The 24,946-nt window shown below is 41.6% G+C and overlaps 2 protein-coding genes across 2 annotated transcripts in view; both read left to right on the top strand.

The window, feature by feature from the left end:
- TRPM1 (transient receptor potential cation channel subfamily M member 1) overlaps positions 1–12,298 on the top strand; it is an 83,262-nt gene extending 70,964 nt beyond the window's left edge. The window contains exon 27 of the mRNA XM_061181412.1: positions 11,038–12,298. Within this exon, the coding sequence (XP_061037395.1) occupies positions 11,038–12,298 (1,261 nt within the window). The remainder of the gene's footprint in view (positions 1–11,037) is intronic.
- A 9,875-nt stretch (positions 12,299–22,173) lies between these two features.
- Positions 22,174–24,946, top strand: part of MTMR10 (myotubularin related protein 10) — a 44,562-nt gene continuing 41,789 nt past the window's right edge. Inside the window, exons 1-2 of the mRNA XM_061179758.1 lie at positions 22,174–22,595; positions 23,135–23,195. Coding sequence (XP_061035741.1) covers positions 22,536–22,595; positions 23,135–23,195 — 121 coding nt within the window. The 5' untranslated portion in view covers positions 22,174–22,535. The remainder of the gene's footprint in view (positions 22,596–23,134; positions 23,196–24,946) is intronic.

Raw genomic sequence — 24,946 nt, 5'->3', positions numbered from 1 at the left:
CAATCCCCAAGTCGGATCACTTCCCCTCACCTATAAATCATGGTCCACCCACATCTTTCCTTCTCTACCCCCAGCACCTGAGTACCAGCCAGCATCAGTTTTCACTTGGGTTCCTGCAGCTGTCCCCTCAGAAATCAGTCCTCGGAATTCAGTCCTGCTCTTTCAGTCCATTTTACACCAGAGAGACTCTAACCAGCCCCCGCAGCCCCCGTCACCAGCTCGCCTGAAAAGCCCCCTCAGTGGCTCCCACTGCTCCTGGGCCCATGAGGCCCTGCCATCTGTCCAGCCGCACCCTGGACTGTCCGCCCCTCATGCTCAGTCCTCCAGTCTTGCTGGCCCTCTTCCACCCCCTCAAAGCCACTGCTTTCTTCCTGCCGCAGGGACTTTGCACATCCTCTTCCCTCCACCTGCTCATCTTTTGGAACTCAGCCCAAATGCCAATTCCTTCTGGCAAACTTCCCTGACCGCTTCACACCTTAGTAGACTAGGTCAGGGCTCTTGGAGTCTAAGCCCCATGAAGGCAGCGACCAGGCACAAATTCCACTCACCACGTTGTTCCCAGAGCCTGCACATGGCCACGTAGCAGGAGCTCGATTTTTTGGAATGAATGAATGACTCCAAAGTTTGTCTCTTGATTTGAATGCAACTTTCTGTCCTGTCCTCCATGAGTTCCCTCCTGGAATATCAAATAGGAAATCAACGATGCTCCCTCTGGATTCAAAACTTTGGTTTTACTCTTAGGCATGAGGAACAACCTCAATATGCAAATGATTCTGGTCCCTGTAAAAGGAAGGATCCTTCAGATCAGCAAGATCAAAACAAGAGTTGGTGTTGGTACATGTTGTCTCTTTGCCCAAAGGCATAATATCAGATAAGCAAGAGGGCTGGTGCGGGGACAGCATTTACAAATAACTTCCCAGCACGACCAAGGTAGAACTGGTCAACCTAAACATTCTATTCTCGTCTCACCAGTTTAATAACTGATAACAAGTATCCCTATCAATTGGAGCTTGAAGCCCACCTCTGTGTCTCTCGCAAGCCCACTGTTGAACACACCTTTCTTTTTGTGCTTTGGCATCCCCATCACTGGTCCACAGGTTCCAGAGCAATTGAGTTGGAAAGAATTCTTTCTGACAAAACTTTGTTAGAGATTCAACCTCCTTTTCTCAAACAATGAGAATTATGTAATCCAGTGTGTTTACCTTTTTTCATGGCTTCAAGGAAGCTTAGCACCAAACTTAATATTTAATTATAACAAGTGCATTATTGTAGGGTTTGGGAATATGTGGTGTATATTGCTCTCCTTATCTCCTCTACTCTTTCATACCTTTTATTCCATTTACATAAATTTATTTTCTATGTCTGATATTTCAAAGTATGCAGGATATAACTTATAAATCACACATTTTAAAAGCAGTTGGTCCTATACTTAAGGAGCTATAGGTCATAGAGTAGCCAAACCTATAATAGCAGGCTCTGATTCCCCCAAAACTCTCTGGGCTAAGTGGTTTCTTGTCATATTTGTGGATCTGGGTTAAGGTCTTGGGTTTCCTGTCGGCTTGATGGGAAATCAGCTGTTGATCTTGAGATCTTCTTTGGCGTCCTCTTCCCAAGTGACCAGGAAGAGAAGATTATGGTAAGAAAGACCCTGACAAGAAAGACAAGGAGAGAAACAAGACAGTAATTAGAAAAAGACCTGAAAGAAAGATCAGTCTTAGAAAGGAGGTGGTGATTCCTCTGATGGAGAGAAGGCCGTCCAAAGACACACATGTAGGGATGGAGAAGGTTGGGGAAGAGCTCACCTGAATGCCTTAATCTTATAAATTAATAAGAGTCAACGGTGCTTGGATGATGGGGGAGGGGTGGGATGAAGTGGTGGAGTTTTGACATGCCTAGTAAATGACAATCTTGTTCCTTACCTGACTCTGAAAGCCAATTCAGAGAAAGACGCAGACATCAGACAGAGGTAAAAATCTCAGCTTTATTAGTAATAAATGTTGTGCTAGAGGGTGTGGTCCAGTTCTTGCCAAATGCACACCCCAGAAGTAGATGTCCCCACCCAGTCACAGGCAGCACCAGCAGCCTGCAGGCCTCCCTTCTTCCCTGCTAAGCTTACCGTTCGACCTAGACAAAGTGAGAATCCACGCTCCCTGCAGGCAGCTGGCTCCCAAAGAGAAAGAGAGAAGCATACTCATGTCCTGGTCCCCAAACTCCAGCCAGAAAACTAATTCTCTCAAGAGTAAATGAGGGACTTCCCTGGTGGCGCAGTGGTTAAGAATTCGCTGCCAATGCAGGGGACACGGGTTTGAGCCCTGGTCTGGGAAAATCCCACATGCTGCAGAGCAACTAAGCCCGTGAGCCACAACTACTGAGCCCGCATGCCACAACTACTGAAGCCCGCACGCCTAGAGCCTGTGCTCCCCAACAAGAGAAGCCACCGCAATGAGAAGCCCACGCACTGCAACAAACAGTAGCCCCCACTCACCACAACTAGAGAAAGCCTGCGCGCAGCAACGAAGACCCAACACAGTCAAAAATAAATAAATAAATTTATTTTTAAAAAAAGAGTAAATGAAAGGCTGAATCACCCAACTGACAGAAACCCAAATGAAAAAAAAAATGAAAGCAATATGAGACCTATGGGATAATATAAAACATGCCCATCTATACATAATAGGGATCCTGGAAGGAGGAGAAAGAGAAAAGGGGATTGAAAATGTATTTGAAGAAATTATGGCTGAAAACTTCCAAAACCTAAAGAAGGAAACAGATATCCAGATACAGAAAGCAAGCACAGAAGGCCCCAAACAAGATAAACCCAAACAGACCTGCACCAAGACATATTATAATAAAAATGGCAAAAGTTAAAGATAAAGAGAGGATTCTAAAGGCAGAAAGAGAAAAACAAAGAGTTAATTACAAGGGAAACCCCATAAGGCTATCAGCTTATTTCTCTGCTGAAACTGTTGCAGGCCAGAAGGGAGTGGCAAGATATATTCAAAGTCCTGAAAGGGAAAAATCTGCAACCTAGGATACTCTACCCAGCAAGATTATCAATTAGAATAGAAGGAGAGAGAAAGAATTTCTCAGACAAGCAAAAACTAAAAGAATACAGCAATATCAAACCTGTCCTACAGGAAATATTGAAAGGTCTTCTCTAAATAGAAAAGAAGTAAGAATCTATAGGAAAGAAAATCACAATTAGAAAGTAAATCACTTAAGTAAGCCAGTACACAGATTAAATGAAACGCTGGAGAGAGGCCAGGAGTTTTACAGTCATGGAAAATTCCGACACGTAAGAAGAAGCAATAGGAATGGTGGAAAGGAACCCGCCCAGCAACATTACAGACTTGAAGCCAGTAGGGAGGATTTGAGTTCACCTTGAGGGAAAATGCAGTAGGAAAGTTGTTAGCCAAGAGATTGCCTGGTGGGAACAATGGCAACCCAGCTGTGACTTTGTATTGGGCCAAGTCAATGTGGCTCCATGACTCTCATAGGTGACTGTGACATACTACAGCCCAAGGGCAAGGATGCAGAAAATGACTGATGCATGAGGCACAGCAAAAGGGAGCTTGATGGGACCTTGCGGGTACCATGGTGATGTCAGGGTTTGCAAATGGCAGCATAAACATATTACATCGGCTCCAGCCACCATTTATCCCTGCCCAGCCCTGGAGTCCTAGTCGTGATAGATGAAGGCTTAGGGATTGTCACTACTATGTTGGAAGTAAGGGAGAAACAACCCAGGATATATCAATAAGAGCTTCACTGAGTGCCTGACCCGAGTCTGGCCAGAGTAGAGAACATAGTCAGAAAAGGCTAATGATTTAGATGATCTGAATTCTAGAAACCAAGGAGGTCTGAGGTGTGGCCATGTTGGTGTGTATAAATGATGCGGCATAGAGGTAGAATCCCAGAGAGCTTAATATTCTTTCAGCAACTACTCAGACTTTTGCTTACTAAAAAGAATGAGGACAGAAGATTTAAGACTTGAGTCTTGTTCTTTGTTTAGTCTTTCACATATAAAAACTCTGGAAGTAAGCACACCCAGGTTCTACCCTGGCTGTTCTCTCTACAATTACTAAACTTAAAAGGCAGCCCCATATGAAGAAGCAGATGGAAATTAAAATAGCTGAATGTAGAATCTGGACAGGATGAGACAGCTTTATGATCTATAGACCTGAAATAAAATGACAGGGTAGGAATAGTCTTAAAACTCAATATAGGCGACCATGGGATCTTGAAACATGGGTTTCGTCAAGTATGAACTGGACCTTGTTGCTCCACTAACATTATGTTTTTGTGTTAAATTTTAACTCTATCATTAAGGAAATGTTCCCATGTAATTTATGAGATGCCTGGCAGGTAAAGGGTGATCGTTGCACATGAAAAGATGACTGTACATAAAAAAAGTTTTAATAACTGGCTTACTACAGAGCTCCCAACGTCTATGTTCTGTTCTTAGGAAAGACACACAGGACTCTTACCATGAGAACGTGAATTTGGACATTATATTTAATAGATCAGAGTCTATGAAAGTCCAATAAAGTTATTCCCTACATAGGCATATATTCTCTTGGAAGTCACTACAGAAGGTCCACAAATTTATAGATTGTTGTGCCTATTATTTGAATGGAATGGAAAACATTATTCACAGTGCCTTAACAAAAATGCATTTTACTTAAACTCCTTTCAGGTTTAGTGGTATAAGATTCAAAATCAAAACCCTTAGGTACTAGATATACTGAGATACGGATAAAAAGTATTTGAAGATTTGTAACCACCCCTACTCATATGGTCACGTCATTCTATACCTGTTCAGCACCTAGAGTCCAGGGAGTACTTTCACTGAAAAGGTTTTGAAACTAAACTGAAACTGAAATCACAGCCCACAGAAAGCATCCATAAAAGATAAAAAATGATAAACTGGATTTCATCAAAATAAAAATCTTTCGCTCTACAAAAGACACTGCTATGACAATGGAAAACAAGGTACAGACTGGGAGAAAACATATGCAAATCATATATTTGCTGTAGGACTTGGGTACAGAATATCTAAAGAACTCTCAAAACAATAATAAGGGGGAAATGACCCAATGAAAAATGGGCCAAAGATTAGAAGAGACACACCGGGGAAAACATAAGTTTGGCAAATAAGTACATGAAACGATGTTCAACATTATTAGTTATTAGTAAAATGCAAGTTAAAACTACGATGAGATACTTCTACACACATATTACAGTAGCTAAAACTTTTAAATATCAGTAATACCAAGTGCCAAAAAGGACGCTGAGTACCTGCTGGTACACATATACTGCTCGTGGGAATATAAAATTCTGAAAAATGGTCTGGTAGTTTCTTTTTTTTTTATTGAAGTCTAGTTGATTTACAATGTTGTGTTAATTTCTGTACAGCAAAGAGGCTGATATATATATATATATATATATATATATATTCTTTTTTAATATTCTTTTCCATTATTGTTTATCTCAGGATATTGAATATAGTTCCCTGCACTATACAGTAAGACCTTGGTGCTTATCCATTCTATATGTAATATTATAGTTTGCATCTGCTAATCCCAAACTCCCAATCCATCCCTCCCCCACACCCTCCGCTTTGGCAACTACAAGTCTGTTTTCTATGTCTGTGAGTCTGTTTCTGTTTCATAGATAGGTTCATTTGTGTCATATTTTAGATTCCACATATAAGTGATATCATGTGATATTTGTCTTTCTCTGTCAGATGTACTTCGCTTAGCATCATAATCTCTAGGTCCATCCATGTTGCTGCAAATGGCATGATTTCATTCTTTTTATGGCTGAGTAATATTCCATTGTATATATGTACCACATCTTCTTTATCCATTCATCTGTCGATGGACACTTAGGCTGCTTCCATGTCTTGGCTATTGTGAATAGTGCTGCTATGAACACTGGGGTGCGTGTATCCTTTTGAATTATATTTTTCTCCAGATATATGCTTAGGAGTGGGATGCTGGATCATATGGCAACTCTATTTTTAGTTTTTTAAGGAATCTCCACACTGTTCTCCATAGTGGCTGCACCAGTTTATATTCCCACCAACAGTGCAGGAGGGTTCCCTTTTCTCCACACCCTCTCCAGCATTTATTTGGCAGTTTCTTATAAAGTTAAACACACACTCATCATATGAATCACTCCTAGGTATTTATCCCAGAGAAATGAAAACTTATTGGTTCAGCCACTCTGGGAATCAGTATGGAGTTTCCTCAAAAAATTAAAGATAGAGCTACTCTACAATCTAGCAATCCCACTTCTGGGTATTTATCCAAAGGAAATGAAAACAGGTTACCAAAGAGACATATGCACCCCATGTTTATTGCAGCATTATTCACAAGAGCCAAGATATAGAAACAACCTAAGTGTTCGTCCATATCATGTAATACTACTCAGCAATGAAAAGGAAGAAACAGCACATGCAAAAACTTGCATGAATGTCAAAGACACTATGCAGAAAGAAGCCAGTCTCGAAAAGTTACCTACTGTATGATTCTCTTTATTTGACATTCTCAGAAAGATAAACTATAGGGATGAAGAACTGATCAGTGGTTGCTAGGAATAAGGGGAGGGGAGGGTGTGATGACAAAGATTTAGCATGAGGGAGTTTTGGGGGGTGGTAGAATTACTCTGGATCCTGATCATGACATTGGTTATAGAAATTTATATGTGTTAATATCCATAGAACTGTACACCAAAAGAAAAAAGTCAATTTACTGTATGACAGTTTTAAAAAGAAAACATGACGTTAGAAATATGACATATTAGAAATACGTCATTTAGAGGAAATCAACTTTATTTAATGGGAAAGCCAAACAAATCGCTTTGGACCTAGAACAGTTTTTTGTTCTGTGCTGAAAAAATATTTCATTCTGTGCCTAAAGGAAAGCAGAATTAAGATGTCCAAGTTAGGGACTTCCCTGGTGGCGCAGTGGTTAAGTATCCACCTGCCAATGCAGGGGACACGGGTTTGAGCCCTGGTCTGGGAAGACCCCACATGCCGTGGAGCAACTAAGCCCATGCGCCACAACTACTGAGCCTGTGCTCTAGAACCCGCGAGCCACAACTACTGAAGCCCACGCACCTAGAGCCTGTGCTCCGCAACAAGAGAAGCCACTGCAATGAGAAGCCCGCGCACCACAACGAAGAGTAGCCCCCGCCCACTGCAACTACAGAAAGCCCATGAGCAGCAACGATGACCCAATGCAGCCAAAAATAAAAAATAAATTTATAAAAAAAAAAAAGATCTCACAAGTTAGGAAAGCTCATATCTCACTATGAGCTCTGTCGTAAATGATAAATTTCTCTTATATGTTTTCCTGCCATTCAGTGTGTCAATAGATATGGAGCTCTTGTCAAATTGTTTCCTACAGAGCCTCTCTTTCCCCCGTCTGAAATGGAAATCTCTCCTTGGATTTCCATCTACGGATGTCATGTCAAGGTTTGTGAAACATGTTTAAGTCATTGTGGGAAGTCACAGAACAAGGCTGACATGGGAGATAGTTCCTCATGCATCCTTTTTGTTAATCATTCCAGATCGACGTGAACTTCACCTCGGTTTTTTTTTTTCTTTCTTCTTTCACACATACTCTAAAAACTCAATACGACTTCCCTTGATTTGGCGTAGCCGTCTAAAATGTGCTGTCTCCACCTCGTTGCTGTTTACCACGAGCCTGAAATAGCATCTGACAATTTTTCTTAACCTAAACCACATCGTGAAGCTTTGTTTCTTCCACAGCTTCAAACTAAGGGGGTGGCAGTAGGGATGGGACATTTACGGGACACCTAAAGAGGGGTCCTACATGGAGCTTGAAAACCTATTCAACGCAGGGGGGAGGGAGGTTAGGGAGGTGTAAAGGAGACAGAATCAGATGAGTTTGAGGTTTCCTTTTTCTGTGTGAGTGGCCAGCAATGCTGTTATCTGGATTAGGTCACACAGGGAAAAAAATAGGCAGAGAATTATAAAAGATTTGAGAGGAAAGATATGTATCTATATTTTACCAGCTTATTTATTTTTAAAAGTTTGCACAGCTGCTTTAATCTCTAAACGTTGTGTTTGTTAAAGGATTTCAAGTTTGTTCCAGAGGCAATGCGGTTTTTAACACAAAAGGAATGAATCCTTGGGGCAGTAGATTTGAAGTGAGCAAGGAGACATGACATTTAACAGAGAAAACCAAGTTGGACTTGAAGTCCTGGAAAATTAAGAGTGTAAAGTTCTTCTGATGGTCCCTGAAATGCAGGAGGACAGGGAACACTTAGAACCTGTTGTCGGGTTCCCTATGGTAGGGAAGCTTTTTTTTTTTAATTTATTGAAGTATAGTTAATTTACAAACTAACACAATGTTGTGTTGGTTTCAGGTGTATAGCAAAGTGATTCAGTTATACATACACATATATATTTTTTCCCTTATAGCTTATTACAAAATATTGAGTAGTGTTCCCTGTGCTATACAGTAGGTCCATGTTGACTATCTATTTTAAATACAGTAGTGTGTATCTGTTAATCCCAGTAGGGAAGTTTTTAAAGAAGGAAGTCACATCTCCTCATACATGGTGAATTTGGTGAAGTTGGTCCTCCTGGTGGCAAACTTCCAGGAAGCCAGACCCTTCCTGCTCAGATGATGTGGTTTCCTAAAGGACATAAAAATAGTCCTCTCCCCATGAAAAGGGTTAAGAATGGAAGCCAAGGACCCTCCCACACAACGGAGCGCAGCTGTCAATGTGGCCAACAGAAGTAGAACATGAGCAAAAGCAGTTCTGGGAGAATGTAGGACAAGGTAGCTGCAAGACCAGCAGAGCGGGGAGAGCACAGGAGATGCAGTCGGGCAGAGGGCAGAAACGGTGCAAGAAGAGCGGCAGGTAATCAGGAAGTGGAGGAGAGGAAAGCGAGCGCAGGTGAGGGAATTTAGAAGGATATGCAGAGAGGGTAGCAAAGCCATATTAGACACAGACTCGAAGCAAACTGGGTGACCCTAAAGTCTGCCTATACATTTCCACAGAAAGATAAAAGGTGGGCAAGAATCAACAGATAACAAAAGTACAAAGTGTTTGCCTTCGCCCACGGGTGAACTTGTGATCAGACCACCACACTGTCAGGTGCAGAGGGTCCAGTGGCTCTCAGTGGGAGCCAGGATCCCCTCTGCCTGGCTACCCCAGGACAAATTCAACTTTTAGAAGGTAGTCCCAGGTCCTGGGCATAACTCGTTGCCTTTTAGAGTTAAATTTCATAAGCCGATGGAAAGAATTCGTACTGTATGTATTCCTGAAATATAAAATATAGTCTACACCAGCAGGTTTTAGTTCGGGCAACATTATGGTTTCATAGGCTATTGCCTGATCTTCTAGGAGTTAAAAAAATCTAACCGCAGATATTTATAATCTGCCGTGATCTTTCTTTCTTACAACCCCATAGGGAATACCAATTATTAAATATAGCAAACAATTTAAAGTTACTGGTATTCTTCAGATGATTAAATGACCTCTTGTCCCTGAAGTAAACCATCTGATAATCTGAACTTAATTTTTTGTCTTTTTTAAAATTTATTTCATTGAAGTATAGTTGATTTACAATGTTGTGTTAATTTCTTCTTACAGCAAATTGATTCAGTTATACATATATATATTCTTTTCCATTATGGTTTATCCAGGATATTGGATGTAGTTCCCTGTGCTATACAGTAGGACCTTGTTGTTTATCCAGCCTATATATAATAGTTTGCATCTGCTAATCCCAAACTCCCAATCCATCCCTCCCCCACCCTCCCTCCCTTTTGGCAACCACAAGTCTGTTCTCTATGTCTGTTGGTCTGCTTCTCTTTCATAGATAAATTCATTTGTGTCATAATTAGATTCCACATATAAGTGATATCATATGGTATTTGTCTTTTTCAGTCTGATTTACTTAGCTTAGTATGATATTCTGTAGATCCATCCATGTTGCTGTAAATGGTCTTATTTCATTCTTTTTATGGCTGAGTAATATTCCATTGTGTATATATACACCACATCTTCTTTATCCATTCCTCTGTTGATGGACATTTAGGTTGCTTCCATGTCTTGGCTATTGTGACTAGTGCTGCTGTGAACATAGGGGTCTTTTCAAATTATAGTTTTCTCTGGATATATGCCCAGGAGTGGGATTGCTGGATCATATGGCAACTCTACTTTTAGTTTTTTGAGGACCCTCCATACTGTTCTCCATAGTGGCTGCACCAATTTACATTCCCACCAAGAGTGTAGGAGGGTTCCCTTTTCTCCACACCCTCTCCAGCATTAATTGTTTGTAGATTTTTTGATGATAGGCATTCTGACCGGCATGAGATGCTATCTCATTATAGTTTTGATTTGCATTTCTCTAATAATTAGCAATGAATCTGAACTTAATTATTAACAATTCATTTTCCAAATTCCCTGAACTTCAAATAAGGATGTTATTGTATTTATTTTGTCATGATAACCATTCATTGCTGACAGCTATACTCAAAACTCAAAAACCTAAGTGCTAGTGTCTCCCTTTATCATCAGAGGCAATGTGATGTACCAGGTGAGAGACCAGAGCTGGTGCCCATCCATGCTGGTGCCATACTGTTTGCCAGCTGTGCGTCCGTAGGCAAATTACTTACCCCTCTCCATGACTTGATTTCCTCATCTGTAAAATGGGGATGGTGATAATAGTGCCTTCTTCATAGGGCTGTTGTGAGAGTTAAACAAGCCTAGAATAGGACCTCGGTGAGTACGTATTGATGAATACATAAGGCATTTAGAGCAATGAACGGTAAATAGCACCATTTGCGTTAACCATATTTCTATTATTTTCTGATGCTCCTCACTGTAATTTTCAGTAGTTATATTAGGAGAGTGTGAAGTTTAAAAATATGCCCCAAGCAGCCCATGATTCCCAAAAGCCTGCAAAATCATACAGCAACAATAACATTATATTTTTGGTTTTAATCCTTAGTTCATCTCAGTGTAATAAACCTATCCCTTTGTATCCGCCAGAGTTGAAAATATGTCCATGAGGTTGGAAGAAATCAACGAAAGAGAAAACTTTATGAAAACTTCCCTACAGACTGTTGACCTTCGCCTTTCCCAACTGGAAGAACTATCTAGCAGAATGGTGAATGCGCTGGAAAACCTCGCAGGAATCGACAAGTCCGACCTGATGCAGACCCAGTCCCGGGCTTCTTCTGAATGCGATGCAACGTACCTTCTAAGGCAAAGCAGCATCAACAGTGCCGATGGCTACAGCATGTACAGGTATCTTTTCAACGGGGAGGGGTTGTTGTATGAGGATACTTCCCTCTGCATGCCACCAGGGACGGGGTTCAGGAAAAAAGTCGGTTCCTTCCATGTGAAGGAAGAGAAGGACCAAAGAACGCACCTGGTCCCAGAGCGTCGGGGCAGCCTTCGCCTGCCACCCAGCACGCGCACGCCAGCATCCCCAGACGGCGATCGACTTGCATCAGACAACGTGAAGAGCACCTCAGAGCCGAAATTAGGTCCAGATGTTGGGATTTCAGCTGAAGACGATGAAAGGCAGGCAGACTCTAAGAGAGGAGAAACGAGCTCCCCAAGTTTCAGTCAAACAGATGTTATGCACGGACAGAACAAGTCGGATTTTCAAAGCACCCAGCTAACAGTGGAAACAACGAAGATAGAAGGCACCATTTCTTATCCCCTGGAAGAAACAAAAGTGACCCGTTATTACCCTGATGAGACGTTCAGTGCTTGTAAAGCAATGAAGTCCAGAAGCTTTGTATATTCCCGGGGAAGAAAGCTGGTCGGCGGGGTTAACAAGTCGAGTGCAGCTGGGGACCAAACATGCCCCTCCACGGTTCAGCAATGGACCACAGAATGGAGGTATCAAGTTCAAAAGATTATGCGTTCTCGGAGCACGGATATCCCTTCCTTTGGGTCTGAAACAGCAGTGCAGGCCGAGCATCAGGGGCATTTCACAGACACCGAAGATGAAAACTGTGTTTCTGAAACAGGCCCTCAGATCGCCCATTTGTCACTAGCTGTTACTGACAGAACTGACAAGGAAAACTTACTGTCTGTGAAAACACACCAAACTTTGGGATTCCCATCTTTAAGGTCACAAAGTTTACACGGCCATCCTAGGCATGCTAAAGCCATTCAGGGCACCTTAGACAGATCTGGACACGCCAGCAGTGTAAGTAACTTAGCAGTTGTGTCCAGAATTACAGCGGAAGACCTGAAAGTTAAGCGAGAGAAAAATTCCTCAGAAACTGAATGCTAATGAGTTTTGTTTCTTTGATTTTTAAATCAGAACAACTGATGAGTCCCATCTTGGTCATCTAAACATCATCCATTTCTGAAATCATTTTCATTAGAAACGTTTGACAATTTGGACTTATTTAAAATTTAGAGTTTAATTTTAGTGCATTACAATTTAAAATGTAATGCACTAAACTTAAAGTAATGTTTTGTTAGCATATGTTAGTAAACTTAGTTTTTTTAGTTGGAGTAGGATCAATGAAAGTGATAATGCTCCAGTCATGATAAATTGCTTCATCAGTATACAGGATCCTACGATCTCTTTATTTCTGGGGCCAACGAAATAGCCAAAGAAATGCCTTTGGGTGCCACCAGTAGGTTACTTAAGGGAGTAAGCAACTATGTAAGAAAGGGAAATGAAAGACAAAGCAAACATAAAAAAAAAAGGAGGGGTGGGGGAAAAGAACAATAAAACTATGAGGTGCAAGAAGTGAGAATTGGAAAGGGGAAGTAAACATGATATGTTCTTTATGGGTTTCTGTTTATTTTATGGTTTAATGCTTTATGTTTTAAAATTACACGATGGAAAAAAAAGGCCACGATTATATCAAAGGTCACACTGTAATAGGGTAGGGTGACCAAGAGTTTTGTTAATGTGTAAAAATAAAGTATCCCATATGAATTTTCCTGTTGTCATCTAGTCCTTGATGGCAAACAGAAATTAATTGTACTTCTGTCTACACAATGGTAGACATTTACTTTACACAAGTAAAGCTGTGGCTAAAACCTAAAGGATACATACGTGTTCAAGGTGGGAATTCTCAAGAACTACAAAGACGATTCATGGCTGAAAACACAAGGTGTGCTTCAACTTGTAAGTTCAAAGATACAGCATCGCCATAAACTGGCAAGGGGCAGGGGGAGGAGAGAGAGAGAGAAAGAGATTAATTCACTGCAGTTATGCCAAAGGTACTAATCAGAGACCTCAGGAGACTTGAGAGTTTAATAGCCAGATGAGAATCCCTGAACTGAGCTGGATTCGAGACTATTTAATCAATCCTGCTACCTGTGTTATTTGACCCAAGGATAAACCCATTCCATTTGACCTCATTCCTAAATCTCTGCTTTGGGTGCCAAGAAAACTTGCAGTCCTTCGCCACAACCTAAAAAAAGGTTTCTCAGAACAATCTGGAGAACCTCTGACAGCTCGAGAGAGCAGGTCTGAAGAAGGAAAAGCTTTTGTTTGGAATTCTCCACCTGTCCGCTCATTACACAGGCCCCTTTTCTAGGTCACTCCCACCTTGCCTCAGGTGTGGGGCCTGAGTTTATTCCCAGAAGTCTCACTGAGTCTCCTGTAGAAGTGTTGGCTGAAAGGGATGTGGTTTTTTTTTTCTTAAGGTATTCATCTTACAGACCCAGAATGTGTACATTCTAATGGTGAAATTTCAGAACCTATGGCAAGGACTTTTCTTGCACACCCTGAATCATACAATATAGCTATTTATGTGCTCTACCAACTCCGTTCGACTCAAATATTAAGGGCCTATTACGCAGGGCACTAAGCCAGACTGCTTGTTATTATATTGCTATTATTCCAATGTCATTCCAATTTTGCTAAATATGGGAAACTGAATATTAAGAACCAATATCCAATCTGATCAAATCTAGCAGTATCTAATACATTAAAATAGAAACACTGCACATGTTCAAAGCACTTAGCATAGACTGTTGGTGGGAATATAAAATGGTGCAGCCACTATGGAGAACAGTACGGAGATTCCTTCCTGGGCATATATCCAGAGAAAACCATAATTCGAAAAGATACACGCACCCCAGTGTTCATAACAGCACTATTTACAATAGCCAAGACATGGACGTAACCTAAATGTCCATCGATAGACAAATGGATAAAGAAGATGTGGTATATTTATACAATGGAATATTACTCAGCCATAAAAAAGAATGAAATAATGCCATTATCAGCAACATGGATAGACCCAGAGATTATCATACTAAGTGAAGTAAGTTAGACAAAGACAAATACCATATGATATCACTTATATGTAGAATCTAAAAAAATGATACAAATGAACTTATTTACAAAACTTATTTACAAGACTCACAGACATTGAAAACAAACTTATGGAAGCCAAAGGGGCTGGAGGGATAAACTTGGAATTTGGGATTAAGAGATACACACTACTGTATATAAAATAAACAACAAAGACTTACTGTATAGCACAGGGAACCATACTTAATATCTTGTAATAACCTATAATGGAAAAGAGTCTGAAAAAAATAGATGTATATATGTATAACCGAATCACTTTGCTGTTCATCTGAAACGTAAGCCAACTATACTTCAACAAAAAAATAAAAATTATTAAAAAATCATTTCGCATAGAACTGTCTTAGTAAATTAGAATTATATTTCTGTTCTATGTAAAACCTAATAAGAAACATAAGAGGGCTTTTATTCTTATATCCCATAAACTCTGTCACACTCATAAATGAGTTATGATGTGATATTTGATATAAAGTTAAAAAACTCATTTTTAAATTTCTATCAAGGGGAATTAAGAATTGAACTATCAAAAGACCTCATTATAAGTGACTCTCTCCTTTGAGACTGTATGATTGCCTACTTTCTGTACATACAACTGCATCACCACGAGGCTTCTACAGGTTTCCATAATTTAGGTTTCAAAATTTAAAAATTAAACGTTAATGTTGTCATATAGTTATTCCATATCAAAAATGCATTTTACTGGATATAAATTGGAAATAAAGAGAAATGAAATTATTGTCTTACTATCTCCTACATAAAAAAGCAGACAATTTTAAAGATAATTTTTATTATAAAAGATACTGAAAATCACACAAAACAAATATATGTCTTAATTATTGTCAGATGGACATCCTTTATAACCACTACCCGTTTTCATAGAATTTGCCAGCCACCCCAGAAGTTCCAAAAGTTCCTGTGTCAAGCACCTTCCTCCCCACAAAAATAACCACTCTCCTTTTATAGTAACCACTTCCTTGCTGTAAAACAATGACTCCAAAACTGGGTGGCTTGAAACACCTATTTTATTATGCTCATGGATCCTGTGGGTCAGGAATTCAGACAAGGCATAGCAGGAATGCCCCTGATTTGTAGTGTCTGCTGATTTCCATGGTGTAACTATTCCTACCCTGGCCAACATCAAGCTACTCGTGTGACGTCACTGAATGTGGATTTGGGGGAAAATGCTAACAATTTGCTGCTGTGAGCCAGTACAAACTGGCTACAGCACATCAGTGTCTCTGCTCCACGGTGTTTGAGCTGGGAAGACTCAGTGTCTGGAGGCTGGAATCATCCAGAAGCACCTTCCCTCACAGGTCTGGGAGTTGATCCTGGCTGTCAGCGGGGATCTAAATCTCAGCTAGAGTCCATCCACCAGAGCACCTGGGCTTCCTCACAGTATGGCAGCCTCATAGGAATCAGTTCAGGGTTCCAAAAGTGAATGTCCCAGTGAGCAAGAAGGAGATATTGTTTTTTATGACCTCACTTCCACTGCATTCTCTTGGTCACAGGTGAGTCAGTAAGGCCAGCCCAGACTCAAGGAAGAGGGTCATATTTGGGAGGCGTGTTGAAAATTTTGCAGACATGCTTTAAAATCCCCACACTTGCATTTCATTATAGCTTTATCACCTGAATGTTCCTTAGCACTATAGTTAAGCATCCCTCTTTTTTGTTTTTTAATTTGCTGATTCCCCTTCTATCCCTTTCTCCTTCTTATAGTTCATCTGTTGAAGAACGTGGGTCATTTGACTTGCAAAGTTTCCCACAGCCTAAATTTTACTAGTTGAACAGTCATATGCAGTTAGATGTGTTCCACTCTGCCTGCAAGTTGGCAGGAGAATTCAGAGGCTTGTTCAGGCTTAGGTTTGATCCTGATGGCAAGGCTACTTGGGTGTTGTTGCTTTTTTCATCATGAGGCACATCTATGTCTACTTGCCTCTCTTTTTGTGATGTCAGTAGCTGTTCATACTCAATATCTGGATCCCTTCATTCATAGGAGGTTGAAAATTGTAATACTCGAATCCTATTATTTCTTTTTCTTTTATTATTTAGAATACTTTATAAAGAGATGATTCCTTTCACCTACTATTTGATTACACAGTGGTATAGTTCATACTGTACAGCAGGAATAATGATTGACTTTTCCCATTTATTTGCCAGTTTTCAAGATAATGAATTGGCTTTTATCATCTTCCAAAGGTGACTGATAGATTTTAAAATATATATATATATATATATACACACCATTATGATCACGTGAATTGAAACATGTGATATGTTTCAATCCATTGCAATTATTATCCTTTTATATTTTCTTTCCTCGAGTACCTTAAATATGTTACTCCATTTTCTTTTTTTTTTTTTTTCCGGCCATGCTGCATGGCTTGTGGGATCTTAGCTCCCCAACTAGGGATCGAACTCAGGCCCCTGGCAGTGAGAGCAGCGAGCCCTTATCACTGGACCGCCAGGGAGTTCCTGTTACTCCATTTTCTTCTGACATAAAGGATTGTTTCCAAAAGGTCTGATGATAATCTAATTTTTTTTCACCTAGAAGTCATTTGTTCTTTTTGTCTAGATACCCAAAGAAATTTTCATTATTTTTTCTTTAAACTCCAATAGTTTTACAAGAATATGTCTTAGTGTTGGTAATTCTGGATTGACATTCTCACGTGCAGTGTGTTCTCTCAATGCATAGTTTTGAAGCTTTTTTTTTTTAATTTCAAGGAAGTCCTCTTGAATATAGTTTGCAGTATCTCTTCTGTCTCCTTATCTCCTCCCCTGCTTTTTCCACAAAGGCTCTTATTATTTCTTCAAGGGCTGGATCTCCTTTGCTTATCCTCAATATTTGCCACTTTCTCATTAATCGTTTTTAATCTCTCTTTATTGATTTTTGAAAATTTTTTCTCCTTTTTATCTTCTGCTTCTCTTAAGGCATAACAAATTGTGTTTATTCACCCTTGAGTTTCTTTTGGTTTAGTCTTCATTTCTGAAATAATTCTTTCTCTTATTTCTAATTCTCTTCTGAATTTGTTCATTTAATTCCAAATATTCCTAATTCTGATTTACATAATTCATTCATGTCTCTTATCATTTTCTTTGTGTCTTTTAGCTCTTTGAAATGCTGGGCATTGGTTTTGATCTGCATTGAGGGCATGTTTTTCTGATGTGCTTTTACTGTCTACAGGAGTGCTATTCAGTTCTTCTCTTTTTCATTACAATAGTTTTCTATGGGATTTGACTTCCATACTTTCCCTTGGTTATTTTTATGTGAAATTGGTTTTCTCAAACTTCTTGAAGGAGGCAGTTGTCAGGATAGTTTTTCTAACTTTGCAGAGAACCTTTTTTTTTTTGGCTGCGCCATGCGGCATACAGGATCTTAGTTCCCCAACCAGGGATCGAACCCATGCCCCCTACAATGGGAGCTTGGAGTCTTAACCACTGGACCACCAGGGAAGTCCCAAGAGAACCTTTTTTATTTTTACAGTCTAGCATTAAAATTTTGTAAAGTCAGCTTACTTTCAGAGATTTCCTGGTCCTCCATCTTTACCTGGACCCTCTCTTTCCTTTGTCTCTCCTTGGCTCAATTTTGTTCCCATGCCAAGCAGTTTGTCCTCAGTGTGGGTCCCTTTCCTTGAAGGAAGCCGTGGTAGGTCAGTTTCAAGAGTTCCTACAGCAATATTGTTCCACCCCTCAGAGCTCACCAAGAGCCCTTGCACTCTCAAACACCACTTTCTACTTCACCTGTTCTTCTCAACTTGACTGGCTGGGCCAGTAAATACCTTCTGGCTATTTGGGGATTCTTCAGATGCCTCATTGATTCCCTTTGCTGATATAACAAAGGTCTTGTAAGTACTATGGTTTGCTCCTACTTGCCTATAGTTTGGAAATCATAGGGATACCATTCCATTTAGATTTGTGGTTAATGTTGTCCATGGGCCTCTGGTTTTGCTTTATAGTCCTTTGTCTATTTTCATGGGGAGACTGAATAATTATGCTGCTGTTGTTATCTTCCCAAAATTCCCCCTCAAGAAACAGATTTTTTAAATGACTTAATAGTCATCTTCCAGGACCATATACTCAGGCAATGGTATAGTTTTGTAGACATGATACTTAACCACTGTACACTATCTCTCCCACTGCTACCACTATCACCTTCTTTTATCTGGACTCTTCTGATAGCCCCCAACTAGTCTTGTTACTGAAAGTAGGGTCTGGCTGCTCGTTGCTCTAAAGCTAATAAGGGGGCAAGTTGGTGGAAAGTTTGCTTGATTTCAGAGGCCAGCAACCAGGGGGTGGGGGAGAGGGCAGACTCCTGTTCAAGGCCGACCCCCCCACTGGGGGGGTGAGAGCTATAAAAGCCGAAGGAGGCGACTACATGTAGAAACAGCACAGGCAGCTCTGACAGTCATCTTGAAATTGGTCATGGGGTGGTCTGATCAGCGTCATCTTGATGGCTTTCAGTACAGTTAATCTTTAGTTCCAGGGTTGGTTTGTTCCCATTTCTCTGAGGGCAGCTCTCAGAATTGTGGCAGCTTATGTCATGGCTACAGTCTGGTCATCATGTAGTTAACTTCTTCCACCTGGTGTGGGTTTCAGTAGCTATAAGACAGGTCACAGGATATGGCTCAGAATATTATCCATAGCCCTTGAGGAGGAACTAAAGGTCCTTGACTTTGCTTAATGACTAAACTATTACTATTTTGTCCTGTTTGATTGTTTTCCTTTGCTTCTGCATTTTCTCACTTCTCTGATTTAATTTGTTCTTTGACTGAAGTTTTCCTGCAGACAAAAGGCAGGCTGAGGGCATGGGGGACAGGGAGAAGGACCATAGGATCCTGCTCCATTTCAGTCTCACTGCTTCTACCACGCTGTACCTCTACAGCAGGGGGAATGATTATTTTTAAATGTCAGATCACATCATTCTCAGCTCAAAATGTTGCAGAAGCTTCTCAATTTTCAGGCCCTATGTGATCTGGCTTCTTTTTCTCTGATCTCTTCTTCCACTAGATTAGGCTGCTCTGAACACACCAGGCAGGTTCGCACCTCAGGGCATTTGCACCGCTAACCCTCTTCCTCCTGATCTCCACCTGGCTTGCTCCCTCACTCCCTTCTGTCTCTGCTCAAATGTCATCTTATTAGAAAGGCCTTCCCTGACCACACCCCATCTCCCATTGAAAAACAAAACCCTCATCTTCTTCCTATTTGTTTTTCCTCATGGCACTTGTTATATATTAATTTTTTATATCCTTCCACCCGGAGTGAAAGTGCCAGGAAAGTAGAAACTTTGTCTTCTTAGTGACCCAAGTCGTTTTTAGCACAGAGTTAGCAATCAATACAAATTTGGTAACTGACTGAATGAATATATTAATTACCTAGCACCTAATAGACATTCAAGAAATGTTAGCTCTTTTTTCCTCTTCACAGGGAAAAGGAGGTGATCTGTACGGAATGCCACTATCCCCCATGATAGAAGAACCAATACTGGAAACAGAGTCAGAAAAATAGGGGACAAAATAGTGACATCAGAACCAAAGAAGGAGACAGTCAGCTATTTCGAATGTACAGAGTATCAAGGAGATCAGGACTAGTGCTAGGAACTGTATTTATTCTCCCAAAATTCAGACGTTGAAGCCCTGACCCCCCAGTGTGACTGTATTTGGAGGTAGGGCTTTTAGGAGGTAATTAATTAAATGAGGTCATAAATGGTGGGGTCCTAATCCAACAGGATTAATGCCTCTATAAGAAGAAACACCAGAGTGCGCTCTCTCTAATACCCTGCACCCGTCCACCACCAACCCCCCACCCTCAGCTCTCTCCACTGTCTGCAAGCCAGGCAGAGAGCTCGCACCAGAATTCCATCTTGCCTATACTTGACCTTGGACTTGCCAGCCTCCAGAACTGTGAGAAATAAATTTCCATTATTTAAGCCACCTAGTTTGTGGTATCTTCTTATGGCAACCCAAGCAGACTGATACAATTAGATATCTGAAAAGGCCCTAAAATTCAGGGTAAGTCAGGACAAATCTGGAAATCAGAGTTTTTCCACTTTTCGACTGTATGGTCACTTATTAGAGTTGTAGATCCTAAGAAAACCTGTATGGCAAAAGGCAAATTATAGTAAGTCGTTTCAGTATAAAGATCCACATATTCCTTGAAGAATATTTGTGGAAAAAAAAATACATTTTGTCTAGTTTTATTGAGATGTAATTGACATACATCACTGTATAAATACAGCTTAAGGTGTACAGTCTAATGGTTTGACTTGCATATATTGTGGAATGATTACCGCAATAAGTTTAGCTGGCATTCATCAGCTCATGCAAATACAATAAAAAGAGGAAGAAAAAAAAAACGCTTAGGATTTACTCTCTTAACTTTCCTATATAACAGACAGCCGTGTTAATCATATTTATCATGTTGTACATTACATCCCTAGTACTTACTTATCGCCTAACTGGAAATTTGCACCTTTTGACCACCTTCCTCCAATTCCCCCTCCTCCCACGCCCTGCCTCTGGTAACCACAAATCTGATCTTTTTCTATGAGTTTGGCTTTTTTTTTTTAATCCATTTAATGTAGAGAAAACACGGACTATTCATAAAAAGGTGTTAAATGTATGTGCACAACACTATCTTTAGCATCTATAACTCAATGGGCTTAACATTTTAAAGTATGATTGTGGTTCCCGGTCAAAATGGAATCATATGGCACTCAAACAAGTTAACCAGAAAGATCAGTGGGGTTCTGGATCCAGGATAAATTATTTTCCAAAAACCGTAACTTTTGAATCTTTGTTTAAATTTTTTAGTGTTTCCATTAGCAACACTTGTCAGTATGATTGTGATTCATATGGTCACATTGGAGCTTCCCTGTGACATTAATTATAATATGCTGGATTAGGGATTTATTCTTCAAAGCATAAGAAAAATCTAGTCTCAGCTAATAGATTTACCAAAATGAAACATCACTAGCCCCCTTACCAAAGGCTGCTCCAGTTCGGAAACATGCTGAAGAGTTCAGAAATGCCCTGCGCTTGATATGCTGAAATTCGCCGGTTCTTTGCAATTAACGGGCAGATTATTCGGTCCATAGCCTATTCGGTCCACACCGCTAAGGCCTGACTCTTGCTGGGCTTTTGATCATTTATCTGCTCACTGGTATTTTTACACGTGAGGATAGGCACGAAAAGAAAGGAAGGTAACTTGCTTAATATCTTTATCCACATTAAAGTTAAATAAAGAGGGTAGAAGTTAAAGTAAATGGAGGAGTCCGGGTTGCCTGGCAACGTCCTCCGTCAATAGCCTCAGCACCCCGTGGAATTCAGCAGCAGGACACCCCAGTCTCAAAGCTTCCCGCACAGACAACCGTGTGATGGGAGAAAAATCTCCCCCAGTGTCGACCTTGAAGGCACCGCGCTGACCGTCTGATCCCAGTCACTGCCGGCTGCCCCGGGCCGCCTTCCCGCAGACAGCGTGACCGGGCGAGCCCAGGGCTCCAGGGTCCCCTTCCCCCGCCCCGGGCTCCTCCCGAAGAAGGAAAACAACACTGGTCGCGCGAGCTGGAGGACTAGCGAGCAGCGTCAAAGGGGGTGTCCCGGGGATAGGGGGACCGCGGGGCAGTCGGCACGGAAGCTTGAGCGAAAGCCGGGGCCGCCTCCCGCGATCCCTATGACCCCCGCCGGCCGCCGTAGGTCCCTGCTGGCCGCTGTGACCTCCCTCGGGCCGCCTCCCGCGGCTCCTGTGACCCCCGCGGGCCGCCGTACGTCCCCGCGGGCCGTTGTGGACCCTGCCGGCCGCCATAGCAGTGCTCCCACCCCCGCCCGGACCGGCCTTTCAAGATGGCTCCCGCGCCCCGCTCCCCCCCGGCGCTCTCGCTGAGGGCCGGGCAGCGGCGCAAGGCGCCAGCCTCGCGTTCCGACTCCTGCGTGGCCTAGAGGCCGGTAGCGGCCGGCCGCCGGCCTGCGCGCGCCGTCTCTCGGGGCGGGGTGGGACGCCGGGCCCCTTCCGGGGATGGGCCCGGGCTCCTCCCCGCTCGGGCGGGCGCTCAGGCGTGTCCACGCCCGTCAGCCCGCCCGGCCCGGCTGGCCGCAGACCGAGCCCGGGCGGCCGCACGGGGAACTCTCAGCCAGCGGGCGTCGGGAGGCGGATCCCGGGCCCCGACCGGGACGGGCCGAGCCGAGCAGGCGGCGGCACCATGTTCTCGCTCAAGCCGCCCAGACCCACGTTCAGGTCCTACCTCCTGCCGCCGCCCCAGGTAAACAGCCGTCTCCCCGCGGCGCCCTCTCCTCGCGTTTCCGGGGAGCCGCGCGCGGGCAGGCCCAGGAGACTGCCCCGTCCCCCGTCCCCCGGACCCCGGCGCGGGGAAGCCGCCTTCCCGGGAGCCCCGCCGGCTCGGTGGAAACTTGCAAAACTCCGCCGCAGCCGTTCTCGGCTCCGAGACGGGACTCCAGGGAGCGATCGGAGTTGGGATTTATTTAGCCCTTCGCCTGGCGACGGTCCCCGCCGTGACCGCCGGCAGGATCGCATCGCCTGTGGGCACCTAGTGGAAGGGGTTACCTACCTGTCGTAAATGTGAACACCTGGAAACGGCACAGGCGGTTGTAGTATTTTTTTGGCCAAACTCAATTCCATCACGAGCAGATCCTTACAAGAGTTCGGTAAAAATGTGTAAGAATTTAAGTGGGGGGGATACGTGTCTGTCGCCTGTGTCATCACCTAGAAAATAAAATTTGCTTTCATGTCTCAGGCGGGAAAAAAGTTTTGATTTTGATTTGTTTTGCTAATGTATTTCAGACTGACGATAAGATTAATTCAGAACCGAAGATTAAAAAACTGGAGCCCGTTCTTTTGCCAGGTAAACATGAGTGTTCTAACAGATACTTTAGTAATGTGTTTTGGCCTAAGATTATTCTACCAGCTAGTACCATGTGGTTAACTTTCCTCATTTACTTTAAACTTTAGCCAGTTAAAAATCTAACGACTGAGGATGGAAAAAAAAAAAAAAAAAAAAGATTGGTTAGAACTAAAGGACAGCAACAAAAAGTAATGATTAATTGGTGTTTGTCCTTGAAAACTGAAGCATCGTAGAAAACTCAAGAATACCACTACCTTATTTCCTTTTCGTCTACTGAAATGTTCTTTTTTAAAGCGATCATGAATTGCTTAGGTGGTGAAAGGACTTTTTGCCCTTCTTGTCCATCTGCAATTTCATGCATTCATGGTTAATAATCAAATCACATTTCAGTAGTATAAAAAGCAACTTTTATTATGTCTGGGTCTCTATACCAATAACAAAGCTTAGTGAACTTTGAATTACTTACTTGGCAATTGTTTTTTGAAGGTGTCAGCTGTGTTTGCAAATCTTGTTTCAATTTAGAATAGGGTTTCCCAACAGAGACACTACAGACGTTTTGGGCCTGATAATTCTTTGTGGTAGGGTTGTCCTGTGCATTGCAGGATGTTTAGCAGCATCCCTGGCCTCTACCCTCTAGATGTCAGTAGCACCACCTCCTCTACCTGCTGCTTGTGGGAACCAGAATGTCTCCAGACATTGCCAAACCCTTTTGTTAGGAGGTGGGGGGAACCCTAGGGGCAAAATTTTCCGCCTGTGGAGAAGCACTGGTTTAGAACAAAATTGACATTAGGAGACCTTAGAGGTAGAGGTAGGAATTGATGGTAAATCGGAGATTAGTTTTAAAGCGTATAATGCATTTATTTGATTGGTATTTTGAGTTGTATAATAATTATATAACATCTAGGAAGTCAGTTGTTTAATCTGATTTTTGGGGAAAGTAGCCAGGAAAGCCTGTTTTAAACATGAAATATAATCAAATACCAGTTTGTGTGGCTACTATCAACATTTTAAAATCGCAGTTGTTACTTAATGCTAAATCTGATAAAATGATTAGAACTCTATAGGTAGTAATTGAACAAATAGGGTAACTTAAAATTTTGTGCTTTAAAATTTTAAATATTAAGTAGGAACAAACAAATTTAAAACATAAACCTATGGTTCCCTATTATAGATGTTAACTCTTAAAATTGTTTTAAACTTTATTTGGGGAGTTAGTTATAAATATTTTCCCTTTATTTTGTTAATGCTTTTTAGCCAAACAGTGTGTACTAAATAATCCTTTGTACTTGTCCTCAAAGTGAACAATAGAATTAATAAGTAACCTTTGCTCCCTGTGTGTGCTCTGTTTTGGTCTTAGTCACTCCAGGCATTTAAACAACCCTGTGGCAAACAGTGCTCTTCCTGAATGAGTGCCTGTGAGCTATTGAACTTTGGGTCCTTTTACCCTGAACAGGCCCTGTTCTTTGATTCTCCCCTTCTGATATTTGATTTGATTTGACACTAATAAACCACATGGTCTTAGCTACAAATGATAGTGCTTGATTTTTTTTAGTTAACTTCTATATTTAAGCTTTGCTTGTGAAATTGTTACTAAATATCAGTAAGCTCGAAGAACTTTACATTGAGGGATTATCTGTTCTATAGAATTAACTAAAAACTTATGTTTCTGTTAAAAAGTCAGCGTTTTCTGGGGAAGTTGTAAACCCATTTCCTGACTGTCAGTGGTTTACTTGTCTTAGAAATCATAGCTA

Source organism: Eubalaena glacialis, chromosome 2 (assembly GCF_028564815.1).
Source record: "Eubalaena glacialis isolate mEubGla1 chromosome 2, mEubGla1.1.hap2.+ XY, whole genome shotgun sequence".
Lineage (NCBI taxonomy): Eukaryota > Metazoa > Chordata > Mammalia > Artiodactyla > Balaenidae > Eubalaena > Eubalaena glacialis.
The sequence above is the reverse complement of the archived record's forward strand: the minus strand, read 5'-3'. Positions and strand labels throughout refer to the sequence as shown.